At 37.2% G+C, this 23,011-nt stretch overlaps 1 protein-coding gene across 1 annotated transcript in view; it reads right to left on the bottom strand.

Moving 5' to 3' along the window:
* PTPRC (protein tyrosine phosphatase, receptor type, C) overlaps nucleotides 1–23,011 on the bottom strand; it is a 77,172-nt gene that overhangs the window by 36,896 nt on the left and 17,265 nt on the right. The window contains exons 3-8 of the mRNA XM_012650452.1: nucleotides 14,341–14,415; nucleotides 13,183–13,209; nucleotides 11,301–11,513; nucleotides 10,155–10,283; nucleotides 8,629–8,766; nucleotides 3,083–3,202 (exon numbers count right to left, since the gene is read on the bottom strand). Coding sequence (XP_012505906.1) covers nucleotides 3,083–3,202; nucleotides 8,629–8,766; nucleotides 10,155–10,283; nucleotides 11,301–11,513; nucleotides 13,183–13,209; nucleotides 14,341–14,415 — 702 coding nt within the window. The remainder of the gene's footprint in view (nucleotides 1–3,082; nucleotides 3,203–8,628; nucleotides 8,767–10,154; nucleotides 10,284–11,300; nucleotides 11,514–13,182; nucleotides 13,210–14,340; nucleotides 14,416–23,011) is intronic.

The following is a 23,011-nucleotide window of genomic DNA, read 5'->3' on the forward strand; positions in this document are numbered from 1 at the left end:
AGTTCTGCCCTGTCCCTAGCGACAATTCTCTTTAAGGGCAGGAAAGGCATAAGCTCAAGGGAAGGGCAGTTGCCATCCTCCGACTAAGGCTTCTGCCAGCTCTTCATGGGTCTGGCTCTTAGGACAATGCCCAGCCCATTACTGGGATAAAATCCAAGTGTCAGATGTTGCTTTGAAGATCAACCTGCTTGCATTCAGTGACCTAATTTTTATCTTTGCATATGTAATCTCATAACCATTCTGCATCAAAACAGAGGTCATTTGTGTAGTTCTATGAAGCTTTCATCTTAGCCAATCTGGCAGAAGTCAAATTGTTGATTTTATTTTTGAACAACGCATTGTTCAAAGGCATTGATGTTTGGGCATTTTTTTTAAAGCAATAATGAATCCAAGTTTTCAGTGCTTAGAAAGGTGGTTTGGAATGTTCGTTCCCACACTGCTCGGAGTTCCAGCTTTAGGTAAAAAGCCAAAGTACGTGAACATTCTTTCCTCCTCCATGTGTTTAAACGCTTCTTTTCTGAAGACTCTGACATCAGAGCACAAGTTGTATGGGACAAATTAAGAACTTATTTGGCTAGATGCTTGAATGCTTTTCTCCCTCGGGGCAAGGGGGACGTATGTTCAAGTCACGTGTGTAGCACTGCGAATGCCTGAAGAGAAACTGGCTTCTCCACTTGTCACCTCTTGTGTTTCTAGAAAATAGCTCAGGAAATGCATGAACAAATTCCTAATTTAGATGGCTTTAAAGTATCTTCTCGAATACTATTTCAAATAGTATGAACCTGTTTATCCTACAGGATTTTGTATTACCAAAAAAAAAAAAAAGTCGTTTTTCCCTTTAAAAAAGGCCTGACACAAAATAATTTCCAGCAACATCATTGTGGTCTTGAAGGGTACACATTTGGTTTCAATAGCTTTTGAAAAATCATCCTCTGAATGCAATAAAGCACAGAAGGTCTCTCCCCTAATTATCAAGAAAGCTTCACTGCCACCTGGCATTATTAAGTTAATGACACAAAACTGCAGTTCCCTGAGATACGATAAAAACATGAAAAACACAGGAGCAGAAAGAAAACAGCTGAAGCTGTTGAGCTTGAACATTTATCGTGTATTCTGTTAACCTCAGTTTCCTCATATGAATTATGAAGATATGTATGCACCTCTCCTCTCAGAGTCATTACTAAACTATTTAGTAAAATCCTTAAATAAAACATTTTAAAAATAAGCTGAGGTTGCTAAATAAACATCAATTACATTTTTCCTACTCCTTTTAATTCCTGGCTTTCAGAGACACTGAAATAACTAAATTATGAAACAATAAAATAAAATGTAATATCTGGTTAAAAAGTAATAGGAACTGCAGATTTCATAGACTTTTTTGTGAACTTTTAATAGTGATTTTATTTGAAATAATGAGACTAGTTAAATTAATTGCTTTAACAACAGTATTATCCTATCAACTCTCTTTGACTTAGCTAAAATGGGAAAGGATTGAATTATGGTATATGTTTGAGATACACGACAAAAGCAAAAGCAAAGCACATTTCTGTTTAGGGTAGGGCTGGCTCCTGAGTGCACTTAAAGCAGAGTCAGTACATGATGTGCAGCTGGAGTCAGTCACCAATGGACAGTTTTGTAGAAAAATACACACACTGCCTGATATTGTCCACCCTTGCCTTCTCTCCCCTCCCATCTCACTCAAGTGTTATATTTGGATAGCTATTATACATGGGTAACAAATAAGAAGGAGCCGTACTAGTTGCAAACAAACAACAAAATAAAACTCATCAGATTGCTAATAAGTAACTCATTACGTCCTTCTTACCCTAATTATGCAAATATAGATTCTTTTTAGAAACTTACAAAGGAGCAGTAAACATACCAAATTTCCACCATATACCCTGGCATAAAAAAATACCCTGCAGTCAAGAGAGTATGAACCAAGGAATACAGCAAGGGTATGAGTAGAAGATTCAGAAAAGAGAAAACCAAACTATGTGTTCTTACAGAAGCCATGCAAAGGCAGTTTGTAAAAGGTATGTTCAATGAGGCGGAGAGTATCTAATCATCCTGCTGTTTTATCTCCCATTTTTCCTTTCTCAGAGATTTAACTTTAGAAATTACTAAAACTTCAAATAAATTGTATATATTTCTTCTCCGTAGCATTTGCATCCTCTTATGCTCATTTGAAAGCATGTGTATTTAACTTTACTTTAGTAGTTTGATTATTAAGACTCAAAACACTAGCAAAAACAATGTTATCAAAATATAAAATAACATACTGAAGGCAAATAGTTTTTAACTTTTCAAGTTTTGAAATTTATGTGTGATTCCTTCCCGCCATACCTAGCAATGGACTTCTAGGAGATGCTCAGTCCACTCCTGCTTTACCCTATAGGTAGAGGATAAGAGAGAAGGGTATCCCAGATGTTGAGGCTGCTCTGAGATACCCCATTGACACTCACCATTTTCTACAAGCCTTTTAGATACTTTATGTCGTCCAGGAGATGTCTGTTCTCTTAAATAGCCTCTCATTTGAAGGTCTCATGGCTGAACTCGTCAGAGCACATTTTTTGACTGCGTTTTCTGCTGCGGAAGTCTAATTCTAAACTAGAGCCATCTCCAATATTCCACCAAACTGGCCTCAGTGGCTAACTGAGTCCATGTTCATTTTTATTCACCCAACGTTTCATGTGTATTAACTAGAACAAGTTTTGCAAATTGTTTGCTTGTTTGTGTGTTTAGGGTCCTGAATGATGAGTTCAAAGCGAGACAGATCACTCACATATTTGCAAGACATAAATGAGTATTACAGTCCAGGGATTTTGTTTTTCTAGGCTTTGGAAGGCAAAGATTGGAACTAAGATCAAGAAAGACAAGCAAATATTGGGAATATTCTGAGTTTTAGTCATTTCCAGGGCTGGAGAGCCCTTGGTGAACGAAAGCAGTTCTAAAATCAGGGCATACATTATGCCCACCACAGTCTCTATGTAGGGAGATCTAGGCCTCAAACCACATTTCTAGTATTTTCAAATTCTTGATTTCTCTTTCCTGATATGAAATTCAGTGTTATACAAATTACCTGTCTTGTTCCAATAACAAAGAGTGAAATTATGAAATACACCTTCAGGGGGATTCCAGGTAATTATGCCTTCATTACCACTTACACCATCACAAGTAAGATTCCGAGGCTGGTTTGGAACTGTTAAAAGAATAAGAATATGTAATATGAAAATTAAGACATGGAGAAAACATTCTTCATGTTATAAGTATGTATTATTAATAGCCATATTTTGACTAACTATAAATGAATAATGACATTTGAAGAAAGACATGTGGGCTTATTTAATTTGCTTGAAATTACTTTAACAAAGTAAATGTCATGCCAGAGTGGCACTGTGGAACCAAAGCATTCCCTGACTTAAAGGTGTCTGGGAACCCTCGCCTCCTCTCATTTATATTATTCTCCGGATATCCTGGGATTCAGAGATTTCGCTGTGCTGAAAATCAGGCATTTGTGACACTGATAAATTTAACAGTCATTATTTGAATAGCACTTGTCATGGTTTCCATAACTAGACATTAGGACCTGCGAAGAATGGATAAATATTTAAATAAAATGTATGAGATGTTAACAACATTAGAGATACAGTTTGATGAGTTTTGACAAATGTATACATCCCTATAACCACCACCACAATCAAGATACAGAAAATTCCTATAACCTCAAAAAGTTCTTCTGTGCCACCCAATCACCTCAGCCCCCTAGCTCAACCCACACCTGCGGTAATCTGCTTTCTATTAATATAGATTAAATTTATCTTTTCATGCATTGCACAGGACTACAATGAAACAATAATAGTTTTAGATCTAGCATATTGCCTTCAACATAATGTCTGAAGATTCATTCACGTTGTTGTGTGTGTCAGTAGTTATTTTTTATTCATCAGTAGTTATTATAAAGATATAAGATGTACCACATTTTATCTGTGATTCAACAGTTAATGGACATTGAGTTGTTTCCAGGTTTTGAGCTACTATGAATGAATCTGCTTTATCTTCACATGGACTTGTTCTTTCCTCTTTGGTAAATACCTCGAGTGAAATCGCTGGGTCATTACTTTACATTCTCCCCAATAGTTAGTATTATCGGTCTTCTTAAGTTTAGCCATTTTAGTGGATTGGTAATGGCATCATGTCAGTGTTGTTTGAATTTGCATCTCTCAGATGACTAATGATGTTGAGCACCTTTTTATGTGCTTATTAGCCATTCATATATCTTCTTTAGTGAAGTATATATTCAAAATGTTTGTCCATTTTTAATTGAGTCATTGGATGCCTTATTTTGTAGCTGAACGAGCCCTCTGTATATTCTGGAAAAACTTGCTGTGTTGAAAAAATAATTGTGATATATTTTACAACCTATGGTGCACTTCTTATTTCTTCTTAATGATTTCATTCAAAGAGGAGGAATGTTCAATTTTGATGAAGTCCAATATATTAAAATTATTTCTTTTATAGTCTTGCTTTTCATGCCCTAAGAAATCTGTGCTTAAGGCATACAGATATTCTCCTATGTCTTTGATTGGACATTTTTATAATTTTAGCTTTAGTGTTTAGGTCTGGAATCTATTCTTTTTTTTAGTTTATTTTTGTGTTTGTTGATAGGTGAGAGTTGATGTTCATTTTTTTCTATAGGGATACCAGGATCATTTGTTGAAAAGACTATTCTTTCCCCCACTGAAATACCTGTGTGCTTTTATCAAATATAAAAAAAATAGTTTTCTGGTATTTCTATTTTGTTACACTGATTTATAAAGACTGGAATAATTATAGTGTTTAATATCCAAAATATATTAAACTTTTCTAGTTATGCTAGGACATCGTTTGATTTGTTCTTCTTGTAGCTTTATGTTATTTTGGAGAATTATGGGAGACATGGATTTAGGCAGCCCCTTTAGTACTCGGCTATTCACATTTTTATATGAAATTTAGAATCATTTTAATATGTTTTGTCAAAAATTCTGCAGTATTATAATTCACAAACAAGTTCAATAATGTGGCAGATTGCAAGATCAATAGAGAAAAATCAGTTGTATTTCTATGCACTAGCAGTGAGCAATCTGCAAATGAAATTAAGAAAACAGCACCATTATAAGCAAGAATAAATTGAAACTAGGAATAAATTTAACAAAAGAGGTACAAGACTTAAGCACTGAATAGTAGAAAACATTTTGAAAATAAATTAATGAAGACCTAAATTAATGGAAAAACACCTGCTATTCATGCAGACTAAGATTGTTAAGATAGCAACATTCCCCAAATTGATCTATAGATACACTGCAATCCCTGTGAGAATCCAAGCTGGCTTCTTTGTAGAAACTGATGTGTTGATCCTAAAATTCCTATGGAATTTCAAGGGCCCTCAGATATTCTAAACAATCCTGAAGAAAAAAAACAAATTTGAAGGACACACACTTTCCAATTTCAAAACTTACTACAAAGCAACAGTAATCAATAGTGTGGCCGTGGTATAAGGATAGATATGGATATCAGTGAAATAGAACTGAAAGTGCAGAAATAAACCCATCATTGTGGTCAAGTAATTTTGTACCAGAGTGGTAGGACCATTCAGTGGGGAAAGAATAGCGTTTTCAGCAAATGGTGCTAGGAAAATTGGATAGCCACATGTAAAAGAATGAAATTAGACCATTACCTCACACGATATACAAATACTGACTCCATGTGGACTACAGAGCTAAATTTAAGGGCTAAAGTTATGAAATTCTTAGAAGGAGACATAGGATAAATCTGAATGATCTTGGACTTAGCAACAGATTTTTATATATGACACCAAAAGCATATAGAAATAAAAACAGAAAAATTGAACTTCATCAAAATTAAAAACTTACATGCTTCAAGAAGTATCACAAAAGTAAAAAGACAATTCACAGACGGGAGAATGTTTTTGTTAATCTGACAAGAGATTTATGTCTAATCCCATAAAGAACTACAACTCAATAAAAAAATCCAATTAAAAAATATGCAAAGGATTTGAATAAATGAAAGATATACAAATGGCCAATAAATACATACAAGCATACTTAATATTGTTAGTCATTAAGAAATGCAAATCTAAACCACAATGAGATACGCTTCACACCTACCATGATGACTAATATAAAAAAGGTAGGTAAAAACAAGTGTTGATGAAAATGTGGAAAAACTGGAACCGTCACACAATGCTGATGAATATATAAAGTGGTGTATCCACTTTGGAAAACAGATTGGCAGTTTTTCACAATGCAAAACATACAGTTGCTAGTGACACAAAAAATTGCAATCCCAGATATACACCTAAGAGAAATGAAAATGTGTACACAAAAAACTTGGGCATGAATGTTCATAACAGCATTATTCACGATAGCTGAAAAGTGAAAGCAAACTAAATTATCACTCAACTTATACAGGGACAAACAAAATAAGGTATATCTATGCAATGAAATATTATTCAGCAATAAAAAATGAAGAATTAATACATATTGCAACAGAGATACACCTTGAAAATGATATGCTAAGTGAAAGAAGCCAGTCATGAAAGGTCACATATTGTGTGATTCCATTTTTATGAAATGTCCAGAACAGGCAAATCCGTGCAGACAGAAGCGAATTGGTGGTTGCCTGCCTAGAGATGGGGGGCTGGAGGGAAAATGGGGAGTAACTGCTAACAGATGCGGGGTTTCTTTTTGCTGTGATGAAAATGTTTTCAGTTGATTCTGGTGATGGCTGCGCAACTCTAAAAATATTAACAGTCATTGAATTGTACGTTGTAAATGGGTGAATTCTGTGGTATGTGAATTAATGATTAAGTTTTTAAAAAACTGTGGCGTCTTTTGCAGTGGTCTTACGAATATCTCCCTTCTTTTTCCAGTGAAATGTAAAATGGTTAAATTGCTGTTTTCTAAGGCTGGAGGATTCCTGGATTACTGGCGTAAACCTTAATAATGTTATTTTTAATCCACTTTGCCAATATTTCATTTTCTATTAACATTTAGTTCCTATGTTCATAGAAGAGACAGACCTATAGTTGCCTCAGCTTTGGCCAAGTTTTATATCCGCATTGTATTAATTCTAATCCTATTCCAAACTCTAACAATAGTCAAATGAGTTGACAAGTTTCCATGTCCTCTATACTGTGGAATAGTTTGGATAAGGATTATCTATTCTTTGACTATTTGCCTAACTTTGTAAAACTACCTTCTCTTTGTGCTTTTATAAAGGTGTGTTAGTAAGCAAATAGTACATGTGAGGTGGGTAGAGAGATAGTGAAATAATTTTAATTCCACGTTTTTAATTCTCCCTTGGTAAATGTTCACAATTCGTAGGTTCTAGACAATTAACCATTTTATCTAACTTTTTAAATTGGATGCAAAGTTGTTTTACAATTTTTAGAATTTGTATTTTTTTTGTTTTCTTTTTCTTATTTAATCCATTGGGTTGTTTTGTTAGATGTCTGGCTATTTCATTATTTTTTTCAAAGACCGGCCTTTAGATCGGTTGATAAATTCTTATTATTTTTGTTTATTCCACCTTCAATAGTGCATATTCTAATCTTTGTTATTTTCTCCCTTCTCCTATCTTTGCATTTTGTTTTCCAAGTACTTTCCATTAATTTTCATTCAGTTGATAGCAAAGTAATAAAAATTTCTCCTAAACTATCACTTCTAAGATTACAAAATTCTCCCAAAATGTCTTTATCCAAATGTGCAACACATTTATTGCAACTTTTGATATATTGTAACATGTTTCTACTATCTCACCCATTGTTTTCTACTTAGTGTCTCTCTCTCTCTCCCCCCTCTCCTTCTCTTCCTCTCCCTCCTATTTCTTCTTCTTCTTCTTCTTCCTCTTCCTCCTCCTCTTCCTCCTCTTCTTCTTCTGCCTCTTTCTTTTTTCTTCTTCTTCCTCCTCCTCCTCCTCCTTCTTCTTTCTCCCCTTATCCTCCACCCTCTTTTCCTCCTGTGATATGTAGAATTTTTAAATGTCATAATATTTTTCTAGTGCTTATAGGCAACACCATCTATTTCTCTTTTTTCCCAGTGGTTATTCATAAATTCTCATACATGTAATTAATACAGGTTTAACAGATTCTAAATTTAATTGGAATCTCTGTAACTCCAAATAGCACTGGAATTCTAGCACTTTTTCTCTACTTTCTTCCATCTTCCCATCCATACTTAGATTTACCCCTGTGCTTCATTAGTTTCTTTGCTCACGTTACTCCTGTTAGAGGCAGGATCTGCTAGAGGGGCAGAGGGGAAAGAGCACCCCAAAAAGGGAAGGAGGCTGCGGGAAGAAAGGGACCGTGAGTGAACAAAACATTTTATTTATTTCAGTTTTGTTTCCCACATGACCTCATAATAGCCTACGAATTGAATAAAAAAAGAAAAAAGGCAGGTGTTTGGGCCCTGTGTAATTTATTTTTAAATTCAACTTCAAAAATTGATAGAAATTTGTTTTCAGAAATCCTTCCTCTAAATTTATACCATCATTTCTTGTGATTCTCAAAGAATTGTAAGAACATAAAGGGAAAGCAATTTTACATATAAACGTAAGAAATATACTTACTCCCAAGATCTGTTTCAACAGTAGTTCTTGTTTTAATATACTTATGGCCATTATAAAATACTTCTGCATCACAACTATAAGCATGTTTGGGTTGAAGTTCCCTTAATTCCATTTGGTGATAAGGAAATGTCTGCTCGCCTGAAAGAAATAAGTATTGCATATGAGTATACTAATACAATACTTCAGACGTAAATCTTTTTTCTGACTTCATATTTATAATACTCTAGTTAATATCTATTAGATTGAAGATCTATGGAAATGATGAAAATAATAAGTCAACACAACTTTTACAAAAGTACTTGTTGAGTATCCCTTATCCAAAATGATTGGGACTGGAAGTGTTTTGGATTTCAGATTTTTTCAGATTTTGGAATATTTTCATCTACATAATGACATATCTTGGGGATGGGCCACAAGCCCAAACACAAAATTCACCTGTGCTTCATACACACAGTGTGAGGTAATGTTATTTTTCCCCTGGGGACACTGAGTAAACCCTGCGTTGTGTGCCTGCATTTTGACTGTGATCTGTCACATGAGGCCAGGTGTGAAATGTTCCACTTGTGGCATCATGTCAGTGCTCAAAATGTTCTGGATTTTGGAACATTTCAAATTTCAGATTTTCAGATTAGAAACGCTCAACCTGTATATAGAAAGTATAACTTAGTTTAAGAATATCCCTAATTTAACTGATGAAATGAGGCATTAGTTCATTAATCTCTGTTCAGAAACTGAGATTGTGCCTTAGCATTTGCCTAACAGATTTTCTAGACAGATCGTTTTTTTATCATCAGTCTGTCATATGCTGCTCTTGCTTTCCTCACACTACTTGCGTCAGAGGATGCATCTATGCTATGGTTATTACATGATGATACATGCCATTCTGCGTGTGCACGTGTGCACATGTGCACACACCTGTCTTGTCAAATATGACCTGGTAGATAGATGGCTTTATGCCAGGGGGTGGGAAATTCCATCTCATTAAATTCAAATACACCTAAAAAGAAATGCTATCTCAATTACTGGTCACCTGAATTCAAACCCAATCTTATTCCTAGAAGCACTTGCTGTTCTTTTTCTGCTTTCTCATTACCTAAGTGTTCTTGGACTTGTGTATGAATTTTGTTGCTGGAGGACTGACAAGGTAAACTCTTGAACCAAATAATCTTATATTTGTTTTCCTTTCTTTCTATCAGAATATGTGTACCATCATTCTTTCATAACACCCTCCTCTCATACTCTCTCCAACAATGCCTTGTGTATAACAATTGCCAACAGAATTCTTATAAATTAATAGACTTTTAATTTTTCAGTATTTATTTTTCAGGGGGAATGTTTATCTATTTTGTGAATTTGTTTGAATGGTATAGACAATACAATTATTTGAATCCAAATATACCACAGACCAAAAAAAAAAAAGAGAAGAAGGAAAAGAGACAGGAGGAGGCAGAGAGAGAGAGAATGAAACAATATCTAGAAGAGCTTCCTACCACAAAATAATTCTCTGATAAATGTTATATTCTTACCACATTTAAATCTGTATGTAATTTCATATTCATCACAATCCAAGGATCTGGTCATATCCCATTTTAAACAAATAGTAGTATTTGCTTTTTCTTTCTGCGTACAATCAAGTAATTGAAACTTTTCAGGCTCTGTCGAGAAGATGCAGAAATAGACTTCGTTAATATTTCACAATGTGTGCCATAGTCTCAATCAAAGTCACTGAAATTATATTAATTCACATAGAATTTGTCAAGCATTGAGATTGCTTTTGTAAAAGCCTAATAACTCTCAAGGTTCCGTGTTTTTTGATTATTTAGTTTATAATTTTTCAATACCATATATTTTGATGGTATTTCCCTTAGAATTTATGCTACTTTTAAAAATGAAACTCAAGCAAACATACAGATAAAATTGCAAATTTTACATATTTCAAAACGCTCATTTCATTTTATATTTTTGCTGTATCTTCAATTTTGTGTTTACTCATTGATTCTTAATTGAATAATATTATCCTTAGATTTTATTAGTAACATGTGAATGTGAATAAATTAATAATCCAGAATTATTAAAGGATGTGATATATTTTTTAAAATTACACAGCCTGTGAGTCCCTTTTCCAAAATGCATTTTGCTAAGAAACATTTCCGGGGAGTCTGCTTAACACCTTTCCTCCCTCCTCTTTCCCAGCGGTAGTTTAGTTGGCAAAACCAGCTTGATCTCATTAACGTAACTATAGTTTTCCCTTTTTTTGTGAGAGTATTTTGGTTCTTCCCATGAACATCAAATCCTCAACTTTATGTTTTTCCCTAATATATTCCAGACAAATTTGCACTAATAAATACATGCACATATATATTTAATAACTTCAATTAAGTAGAGGAGAAAAAAAGGCTTACAGAAAATCCCTTAGCAGGATAAACTGTATCTCATCTGCATTAACCTCCCTGTTAAAGAAGTAGGAGAGGTGACTAACGGATGTAAACAGAAGGCTTATATGACTTTATAATTTGTACTTGGTTGGGAGAGCAGAAAAGTTGGCCCACTTGTGTACAGTTGACTTCTTTTCCCTCAGCCCTGTTCTCTCACCAGACTAGTTCCTGTGGCTAGACCACGCCACACATGAAATCAGTTTTTGTAAGTATACAAATAGAAATAAACAGATTTACCTGGTGGTACATCTAATTCTAACTGTTTAGGTGGAGCACATGAATCATGACTTATAGAAACATTGACAGTATTACATTCTTTTAGGTCATGCAACTCCTTGTTTATACAATCAGGTACACATTTCACTTCATCTTTAACTTCTAGCTTTGCACTAAAAAATTTAGTTTTGTTGTTGTATAAGTAATCCACAGAGATGTCTGCATATTTTTCATCTGAAAGAAAATGAAACAGTGATGATTATCTCTTTTTTTCAAAATGAATAAAACTATATTAAATGCAAATGCCTTAACATATATTTTCAAAAATATCAAATCACTAACAAAATAACCCCAGGAACATAAAAAATAGAAGAAACACACCAGGTGCCTCCACATCATACTTTCATAATTTCCTTTACGAAAGGACCTCAGCTTGTAAATTTATATTTGGATGATCATTGTTAAATGTCTGTCTTCCTAACTGAACTGTAAATCCCACGAGAGCAAAATCCAGTCTATTTTGATTATTGCCATAAATCCAGGTCTATGCATAATATAGTATATGTCATTAATACGAATTCGATAATTACTTGCTGAATTGATGCACAAATGAACGATGCATCTGAAAATTTCTTCTTCCTCCTTTACAAGTTCCCTTGTTTTTTAAAATGTAGTTATTATCTGTTTCTCCAAATATGTGGACCGTTAATTTTTCAGAGACCACGGGCCCTCATTCATTCCTTTAATTATGTGAAATTATCATCCATAATGTGACCTCCTAAATACCTTTCTTTAGTGTCAACAATTTCTATTGACTGATAAAAATACCTTTTCAACCAATACTAATTTATTCACTCATTTTTATTCAATGAAAATTATTAAGCCCTGATTATGTTTAAGAAACAATCCCAGACACTAGGAATACAAAGGCAAGTCAGACAGGATCAGCGTTTAGAAACATGTAGTCCAATGTGGCGACAGACAGAGACAGGGATTGCAGGAGCTGTGCAGACACCTAAAATAAGATCGTTCACAAAATCATTTAGAGTGATGAGAGAGAGAGAGAGAGAGAGAGAGAGAGAGAGAGAGATCTATTCAGGTTGGAGGGATGGGGAGGATCTCCAGAGAAAGTGACCCAGTTTGTGTTTTAAAATATGAGCAGGAAATAGAAAAACAGACATGGGGGTGGGAAGAGTGTGTGTTCAGAAAACTGTAAGTGTATTACTTAAGTGAAGAGTGTAAGGAGGAGAGGGGATGGAGCCAGATTCTAAAAGACCATACTAATTAAACAAACATACGAAGGCCAATCTTTATACTAAACGTATGAAGGCAGTGAGTTTAGTGGTGAGATTTAGAAATAAATGGAGGGAAAAGTCCTGACCGTGAGGAAGGACTTTGTTTCCAATGAGAAGAGAGGAAGAAAATGGGAAAAGAATGGATTCAAACCATTCCCAAGCATCTGCTTTGAGCCAGCCCCTGGCAAGACAGAGAAAGGGAGACAGAGACAGACAGGCAGATGGCCAAAAACAGAGAGATTTCTCTTCTTGATACACTTTGAAGATATCCTCTTCATTTTACATTTACACTGAATCCTTGCCACCCCCCCCCCAAACAAACTTGCTATCATTCCGTTTTACAAATACCTGAACCGAAATTAAGTGGCTTCACCAAAGTTGTCTAGCTAGCAATTTTTAATCCTGGTACTGAAAACTGGGTCTGACTATGAAATCAAAGCTTCTTGCCACTGAGGATACTGGCTTTTAGGATTTGGAGCTAGTCATTGGTGAGAAATTAGAGCCAGTGAGTTTAGTTTGCTAGCGGGTCTTGAAAGCTTGCAATGAAGAAGGAAATAAGGGAAGTGCTATCCCACAGTGGTGTGTGCTGCCTCTAGTAATGAACTTACCACAGGGTGGCTTAGGTGTAGTAGTAGCTGTAATAGAGAAAAGAAAAAGAATGCAAATTATTAACATTTTGTTTTAGAATATCTGCTATGACATTTTGGGGAAAGGTGATTTACAACGTTTCAACTTTGTAAACTATACAGTTAGGTTTAACAGACAATGCAAAGTTTGCCTAGCCCAATATTTTAATCTTAAGACCTCACATGTTATACACTAATGAGCTAGTCCTATAAAACATTTTCATGAATTTACCCAATAAACCCAATTGTGATAATAATAATAGTATTGAGACTTCACACATCTGATTGTGGTGTGGAAACACGGCTGAATATTCACACAGCCAAAAATATTATAAAGGTCCTCATTCCCTTGGTTAATCTCAAAATAGATTTATATAATTATAATCCCCATAGAATGAAGTTTATACTTTAAAAAAAAACTAAGATGATAGGCAAGTGCTGCTTCATTCTCTAGTTTAATTTTTGTATGCTCTGTGCACACCAAGGGTAATAAACTGCTCTCTCAACAAATTGAGGAGCATCTTCTGTGAGTTTACGTATTCAGCTGAAGAACTAGGAGAAAATGTGCTTGGTGGAAACTAAGAGATCTCTGCCAATCTCGCTCATGACGTGGAAGAGTCTGAGGGAGCACGGCGGGCTTGCCGGCTCCTCCTCCTCCTCTCACTCATCCACAGATACCATCGCCATGGCCGGTCCCTCAACACCTCCTTTCCCCCTCCATGCCCCGTGCTGCTTGACCGGAACTCTGCAATCAGTCCTCTGCTACTTGCCGCTTGGAACAGAGAGCCCCTTTGATGGAATCCTTCTTTTCCATGCTAATACCTAACCCCACCCTTAGAAAAAGAAGTTCTAGTAGATTGGGTTATTTCTTGGACATGTTTTTGTAAAGCACACAGCTGCTGGGAGATGCTACTACAACAATACGAGCAGTGATGACAGTAACGTTATATCCTGATCTCATCAACTGTTGTGCTGCTAAGTGAAGAAATATCTAACTGCTGCTCCATGGCCCTGAGGATTAGAACACGTAACGGAACTTCTCAAAGAAAGAGGCCCAAGGTAGAGCAGGAGGAGGCCCCGTGTGGGCACATCCCCAGCACGGGGGTTGTATGGTTGCATGACTGAGGGTAAGGTTGTCACCTATTGTTGTGGTTGCAAGGACAGTGCTTGCTGCAGGGCTCAGAGTGGATGATGCAGTGGAGATAAGGTGGGAATCTGCAAGGAAATGAACAGAAGAAAAAATGTTAATGCGTTTGTCATATTGAAGGGCAAGGGAAAAAACTCTTGAGCGAGGGTAACTTCCTAACTGAATCTTTGCTTGGCTTTTTGATTTGACACTGGCTCATTTTTAGAAATCATAAAGTGAATCAAAGATCTATCTACAAATGGCCCTTGGAGATAACAATATCTCAAGTGATTCCAACTAAACACTGTATAAGTTGCAGGGAAACTTAATTCTTTGGTATAATTCTTACCTGATGTGGGATCTTCCTCAAACTACTCCATTCTCTTTCAATTACAACTCTCCTTATTTTGGACACTAATAGGGGTAACAATTAAGCTTGTGTTATAGTCACTGCACACCAGACTTTTTACATATTCAGTCCTCACATCAATCCTATGCAGTAAGTATTATGTCATTTTTACAGAAGGGAAAACTGATACTTAGAAAGTATTAGTAATTTGCTCTGTAATCAGCCAGGAAGTTGAAAATGTGGGACTTGACCCTGGGGCTATATGACATTAAAGTCTATTATCTATTTTTCTTTGCCACAAACTTCTATAATTTTTTTTTTGTTTTTTTGAAACAGAGTCTCGCTATGTCACCCTGGGTAGATTGCAGTGGAATCATAGTAGCTCACCGCAACCTCAAACTCCTGGGCTTAGACGATCCTCTTGCCTCTACCTCCCGAGTAGCTGGGACTACAGGTGCATGCCACGATGCCCAGCTAACTTTTCTATTTTTAGAAGAGACAGGGGTTTCACTCTTGCTCAGGCTGGTCTTGAACTCCTGAGCTCAAGCGATCCTCCTGCCTTGGCCTCCCAGAGTGCTAGCATTACAGGCATGAGCCACCATGCCCAGACCTGTATAATATTATTAATACAATAAAATATGTCTAGAAAAAACTTACTGGAAAGTTTCCTTTGCCTAATTTAGTATAAAGATGTAAAAATTTATAAAATAGGAAACCTGCAAATAATATTTGTCATGAAATAAAAAAGCTGCATTAAGGTTTTGAGTTTCCCTTCCCTGATCCACAGCTGAGGACTCCTAGAGCAGCGCAGTCGCACCTGGGGAGGCAGCTCTGGCGGCGGTGCTGGAGGTGCGTGTGGGTAAGGCAGCAGAGCTGTTGTGTGCAGGGCTGGGGGTGGCTACGGGTGCGAAAGCTGTGTCTTCGAGAAAGGTGCTGGCTGTACTCCTCTGTCCTGAGACACCTGCAATCAGAAGGGCCATGAGCACCATCACTCGTCCCTGCCACACAATGGCAGTGGCCAGACAGCCCACATCCACAGGATTACTGAAGCTAAGGCGGAGGAACAAGCATTCAAGCATTTCTGCTGGACCACAATATATGCATTTTATAAAACTGTACTAAAAACACCAAGGCTTATGAGAAAGATGCGTTTAGGGGCAGACAACTGGAAACCTATGCAGCTCAGTAATCAGAGCACAACTTTAAAAAACAGTTGGGGCTTCAGGAAATAGCTTGGACACCAAAGGAGACCAAGCCTCCTGGCTGAGGGCTGCCTTAGGCAATATTAAAAATGCATCAAGGCCTAGCAAGGGGCACTGTCTTGGTGGTGCTGAGACCACACAGGCGGAAGTGAAGCTCTGAGCGTAAAAGGCTGTCCCAAGGCTGGCGCAGGAGGAAGTGCAACCTGGTGCACGCCGCGAGCCTCGCACGCCTGCCCACGCCTCTCTGGGGAGGGGTCCCTGGGTGCAGGTGCTCAGTGTTAATTTTCTTAAAATAGAGCTGAGTGGCTTCTGCCCGTGCAGCAGCTGAGCTCAGAATTTTCTCCTTTCCAGCTGAAGGTTACAATTCTACTTTTGCTACACAAGGCTCTCCTTGCCAGGAGAGATCAAGTTGGCTTGGAACCAACAATCTCTACTTCGTACTGACATCACTCTCTTACTTTCCGATCACACTGAGCTAATGGGTATAGAATCTAGGGTTGGAACTGAAGAAACCGAGCATTGCCCTCATTGAGGTCTTTTCATTGTCAGGCTTCAAAGCACCTAATGCATTTTGCATCTTCCCCCAGACATCAAGCCCAGAATTACAGCACAAGCAACCAATGTCTATTCACTGGGTGCCCACTAGATGACCAGCACTGTGCTAGCTGCCATGGAAAAAGCAGGAGAAACACGAGTTAGCCTTTATTCGAGAGCTTGTTTGGTGATTTCACTGTCAAGATCCCTGGGGGCATCAGTGCGATGATATGAGGTTAGTCTCCCATTTGCAGTCAGATTCCGTGTTTCGGGGGGATGCACGCGTGCATGTCCTGAACGTGGCTTTGATGAAAGTGAGCGGGCACCTTCCCGGTACAAGCGAAGGACAGTCTGTAACCTCACACGTACATTCCGCCAGAACTGGAATCTCCTCCAAAGCTGAGTTTGGGTTCTGATTTCAGTCTTTAAAAGCCACTAAACCATAAAATTTAGCTAAACCATAGAACAGAATGAATAACCCTATTCTTCAGTTCTGGGTCCCCAGAGGAGGGCTCCAACAGAACAAGTACAAGAGTAGGAAGATCTGTTTATCCTTTAAGACATTCATTTCGACATAGAACCGGCCCTTCGCAGAGCTTTAAAGCAGCCAGGTTCATCTTTAGCCTTTGACACCTTCTTTTTTACTTTCTCTAGCTTGTTCTCCTCTCCCCCTCCCAAGCTGCAGCCCTCATGCCTTTCTGATGCTCCCACTCTCCCTCTCCCCAAATTCCCTACTTTCTCTTCTCATGTGAAATCTACTTGTCCCTTGTTGTGTATGTCACCTCAGTGATGGCTGAGGAGTGGCATTTACAATTTTAATTAGCGTGATTAATCCTAATAGACTTTCAATTAGTGGAATTAGCCACTGTAAGAGGGACAATTCCTTGATCAGGGCAGAGCAGACTACTTTGTGTGACAACCGGACCCCAAGGGCCAGTCCTCTTTCCTCAGTCTACAGCTTCTGCCCCCCACAACTTCTGAATCTCTGAATTCGCTGAAAGCTCCAAATCTTTTTCCTGCTGTTCCTTGGCAGCTGGAGTAAGTAGAACAAAGCAGGAGGTGGGGGCAGCTCTACTCCCAGTGAGTGGATTGCCTGGAATGATGTTTATGCCAAGGAACAATTTTAATACTTCAGAATAACAATTATTCTATTTGATACATTTGACTTCCATGTTTGACTCACACCTAAAGCAAGACCATTTTCCTGCTGGCCACCTAGGCCCACCTATTTCTATCTTAGCACTCAGGTTGCTGCATGTATATATGTGACTGTGTGGATTTGTGATCTGAGAAAGGACATAGTTGTTTTTCCTGCATAAGAAAAAAAAGGGCGCCATGAAGTGACTTAGATTCTGACTTTGGAAAGTCACGGGAGGGATTATTTTGCATCGTTATAAACTCAAGAGATGCTAAGCTGAAACATTCGTGATGTTTGCATGAGAAATATTAGCATCTATTCCTTCTTTCCTCATTCTTTAAATAGCAATTTCATTGTGGTTACAATGTCTCAGTGCTCTTCATTGATGCTAGGAGCCATCTACTCTCCACTGTTCTGTTTGTTGGTATGAAGTCTTTAAGTAAGATTTATGTATATTACTTTTATGACTAGCAAAAAGAAGTTTTCACTATACAATGATAATTGCTCAAAATATAAACGTATAGAGTATCCTCAATAACTCTTTCCCCCTTAGCAAATTTTTGCTGTAGTCTCACAATTTTCATTATTCTCTCATCTCCATTAAAAGGAACTTCATTACACGGTTTCATATCCTAAGAGTAACTATGAAATCCCAACCTCTACACACTGAACAAGTGTTTGGATTCCCTCACAGCATTCTTAATTAAACACAGACAGCTGTCATGTACTCTTCATATTTGCACAAGTCTGAAGGACCCGCAAACCTGAGGTGTGGTTCCTGCCCGGGGCAGGGGTGAGTGCGGCAAGGGCAGCCGTGCTGCTGAGTGCCTGCGTGCCAGCTCCGGCGGGGGTCGCCCGCGAGTCTGCGTGCGTGGAGAGGGGAGGCGTCTGTGCAGGTGTGACTCCTAAGGTGAGAAAGCGAGATCATCACATCAGTCTCCCCTGGCGGGTGGAGAACTTAACTACTAAGAGGTTCCGAGGGGCAAACTGCTATTGCAGTTCACCAAACTGTGAAGCGACTCCTTGTCTGCCAGCATTTACATTGGTTTGGCAGAAAGTGGCCCCTGAGCTCTCTATTTACACATTCCCGGGAGGCGCCCACCCTTAGCTGGAGGCAGCCGCAGAGGATTTATGTTTCCACATGGGTTTTTGGACTTCCGAATCATTATGAGTTGTTTTTTTGATTCCCCATCAACTCTACAAACTGACACTTGGGACGTTTCTTTGTAGGCAGAATAAGAAAGGGATCCTCCAATACATTAGTGTCTCTTACAAATCACAAAGAAGAAATTAAAAAAGGGACAAGAGATGTAACAGACATCTAATACATACAGTGGCCAAAAAGTTTATGAAAAGATGATTAACATTATCAAAAACATTTTTAAAAAGGTAAATCAACATGAAATCTTTTTTAACTATCGTGCTGGCAGAGTTTTAAAAGATTGGTAACATATAGTGTTGGAAAAGGTGTGGAAACATGGAAGCTGTCACACATATGTGTGCTCATACAACCACACACATACACATATACGCTCGCAAAATCATATGCCCAGAGCCTGGAGGATACACAATAATGGTTAAAAGGGTATCTTTAAGGAACAGGATTTAAGGAATGGTATTTTTATCGTACGTGTGTGTATGTAAAGTACATATAAAGTATATATACATATATACACACACATACACACATACATATTTCTATACTGATGTTTCACATTTATAAGCTATGTTTATAAAAATACTATTATGCATTTAAATTTAATGTTATGCATATGGATGCTTATTATAATCATTTTCAAAAAAAGAACAATTTTAGGTGGTGTATATAACATCGTTAGAAAAGTGGATTAAGAGATTTTTTTCCTAATTATGTCAGTAAGAAAAATTTTATTGCATTCCATAATATCAATCAATCTTAAACATAATTGAAACATATAGCCTTATGTCAGCAGACAACTGAAATAGCACCTGATAGCAAGATTATTTTCTAGAAAAGAAACTGTGCTCTTTTATTTGAAAGCAGGGAGCTCTGACCTGTCCGGGGCTGCGGGAGACCTCAGTGAGCAGAAGCTGGGAGAAGGATGCAAATGTGCAGATCGCAGGACACGAGAGCAACTTTCCCCTCTTGATTTTACTGGGCCGTTTCCTCTCCTCTCCCCAACAACATGCACGTATTACTTTCGTCAACCAATATTTCATAGACACTTAATATTTCCAACACTTGCATAAAATCAGATACTTAGAAACTGCACGTATAATTCAAAGAAAAACTGTTCTGACAACTTCAGAATTTACAAAAGACAGATTTTTCCCACTATCACTTCAATTAACATCTCTCTGCCAACCTGTCACATCAAGAGCACTAGCATTATCCAAAGGGTCCGGGGATACTTGGGTTGAAGCATTGCCTGGACTAGGAGGAGGTGTGGGCTCTGAGGAGTCACTTTCTCGTTCAGAGATGCTTGCAGGTGAGAGTGCAGGGGTGCGAGTAGGTAAGGGGCTGCCCGGAGACAGAGCACTGGGCTTCTCAGTTGCGTTCAGTCCTGTTATAATAAGAGGAGATGGAAGAAAAGAAAATAAATACGTCAATCATACCCTGAAACACAGGGTCATCTGAGTGGACTAGCTCCCCAGTGTGTGTGTGTGTGTGTGTGTGTGTGTGTGTGTGTATGCACCCACACACACAAATACACCATACATATGTGATATACGGTGTACATATATGTATATTGTGTATATATATTTGTAAGTGTATAGATACATATACACATGCATATATACATAGATGCATACAGAGATATATGTATAATATATAGAAATAGTCTACAGAAATGTCTTCAACTTCATGATAACAAAAGAAACACAAAGTAAGATACTAAAATAACATTTACCGCAGTTTAAGTTTACCCTAAAAAGAAGAAAAATGAAACAAGGCGGTAGTGAGAGAGGTACGTGAACAGTTGGTATGAGTATACAATGGTAACACCTTTCTTCAGGACAAATTAGCACCATGTACTAAAAGTCTTTAAATCATTTTATGCTCACTCTTTTACTGGAAAAAGTGTAGTTCTTTATAAAAGAATACAGAAATACACCAATTTTTTTTTTAAATCATGCAATCTCTGGATGTTGGGATTATAGAGTTGCAGTTTTTTTCTAAAGTTTCTACGTTTAATGTATATTTACTTCTTTGAATAGCAAAATGTATATTTTTATGTTTTTAAGTAATCAAAAGCTGAGTGATACCACAAAAAAAGTATTTTTTTTTTTTTGAGACAGAATTTCACTCTGTTACCGAGGCTAGAGTGCCGTGGCGTCAGCCTAGCTCACAGCAACCTCAAACTCCTGTACTCAAGCAATCCTACTGCCTCAGCCTCCCGAGTACCTGGGACTACAGACATGCGCCACCATGCCTGGCTAATTTTTTCTATATAGATTTTTAGTTGTCCAGATCATTTCTTTCTATTTTTTAGTAGAGATGGGGTCTCGCTCTTGCTCAGACTGGTCTCAAACTCCTGACCTTGAGCGATCCACCCGCCTCAGCCTCCCTGAGTGCTGGGATTACAGGCGTGAGCCACCGCGCCCGGCCAAAAAAGTATTTTAATTAATTCATTTCAACAAGATTGGGCAAAAGAAAGATTGGGAAGAAGGAAAGAATGGGAGAAACTAGAAAAGGAGTAGACATGGTAAGAAAGGAAAGAGTTAAGAACTAAAACTGAGATATTACTAAATATGGAATTAGGAAAATGGACATAGAAATGATACAAAGAAATCATTCATTCACTAATATCAAAGGTAAAGTGAATTTTTACTAAATACAGAGAAAAGCCAAGTGAATTACAGTGAACTGCACCAATGTCCAGGTGCATGAAATATTACAGAACTATTCTGTGACTACAAAAATCCAAAATGATAGTACAGTTGTTCTGTGTGTTATTTTCCAATGCAAAATTTCAATTTCTAGAATTTTATGATCCAATAACTCACGAATAAATCCATCTAGTAATAAACTATCACAATTACATGTCGATATATCCGACTAAGTCCAATGATACACAAGTAGCTCCCTCCAGTCTTAAATCAAGTCTAGCTTCAGTATTCTCTCATCTGATGTGCACTGAATAAAAGGAAAGGAGGGAGGGTGGGAGAAAAGAAAGGAGGAAGGTGGGGGACAGAAGGAAGGGAGGAACTAATAAAGGAAGAAAGAAAAGGAGGAGGGAGGGAGAGGAGGAGAGGGAGGAAGAAAGACTAGAAGGAAGCAGTTTAAAATTCTTTCCATTAATATTAATTCATTGCCATAATTATAGATTTGACAATTATTAATTTGTTATTTTTAAGTTAAACCAACTTTGGTGTTGGCAGAGTCCCAATGATCCCTTTTGCTTTGAGAGTAATGTACTTTCTCATCCACTCCCGCTGTTGATAGATTTGAATTACAAAGAATAGAAAGGAAATCACTCCAAATACCACATGTGATAGTGCTGTGCTATTTTGGAGAGTGCCATTCCTAAATGTTTCTCCTAGCCAAGCAAATGCAGTGCCAGGTGTATGAAGAAATTTGTCCAGAGAACTCCTTAATATCCTTGCACACATCTTAAACTCAGTGCACATTCCCTAGTTTCACAAATAAGAGTTTAGTTTTAGATTAGAAAACATGTTTCAATTGTCGATTCCACTTTGGAGATACTACTGGTTTCCACTGATTACACTGTTGTTTGCAATATTTGGGAAAGAACATTCTCATTTGCATTTTGCGTCACGATTTTAACTTACCTGGTTTCATCATTGGGAGGCTTGTTGTAATAGAGTTAGTGCAATAATAGAAACTCCCTCAATAATGTGATGAGTCACCTACCATTTTAAACATTCACTCCAGTTCTAACTCATACCCACCCCTCTCCTGCAAAAATAGCCAGCTGCTATGTTTGAGATGAACTTAATCTTCTCTAAAAGGTGGAGATGCCAAGTTGCATTTGAGTAGGTGGTATAGACAAATTATAATCTGCTATAACATAAAACTAATATTAGATCTTTTAAAAAATAAGATACTATGCTTTGATCATGTCCTATGCAGATTCAAGAGTATTTTTTGTTGGTGTTTTCATAGTACTTTGTTTCCATCATTTGGAAAAAATTTTATTTAATGACAAAAATAATTCCTTTAATAATTCAATTTTCAGAATTTGTCAAATGTGCCTCACTTAAAAATGTGTATTATAATTATTAAATCAGAATAGTCTTAGTGGCTTTACTTACCTTCTGAACACACACTCTCAAGCATATAATTAATCAGGAAATAAATAATAATACATTTTCAATAACAATAGCATTTGAGTGATGTGATTTATCTTTAACCATATGCAATTTAATTTTTCTCTCTTGTTTTGCATGTAATATGTATGAATTTGCAGCATCTTTATTGTTTAAATTTAATTTCTCTCAGGATTAACACATTTATTAAG

The sequence above is a fragment of the Propithecus coquereli genome, unplaced genomic scaffold (genome assembly GCF_000956105.1).
Source record: "Propithecus coquereli isolate 6110/MARCELLA unplaced genomic scaffold, Pcoq_1.0 Scaffold328, whole genome shotgun sequence".
NCBI lineage: Eukaryota > Metazoa > Chordata > Mammalia > Primates > Indriidae > Propithecus > Propithecus coquereli.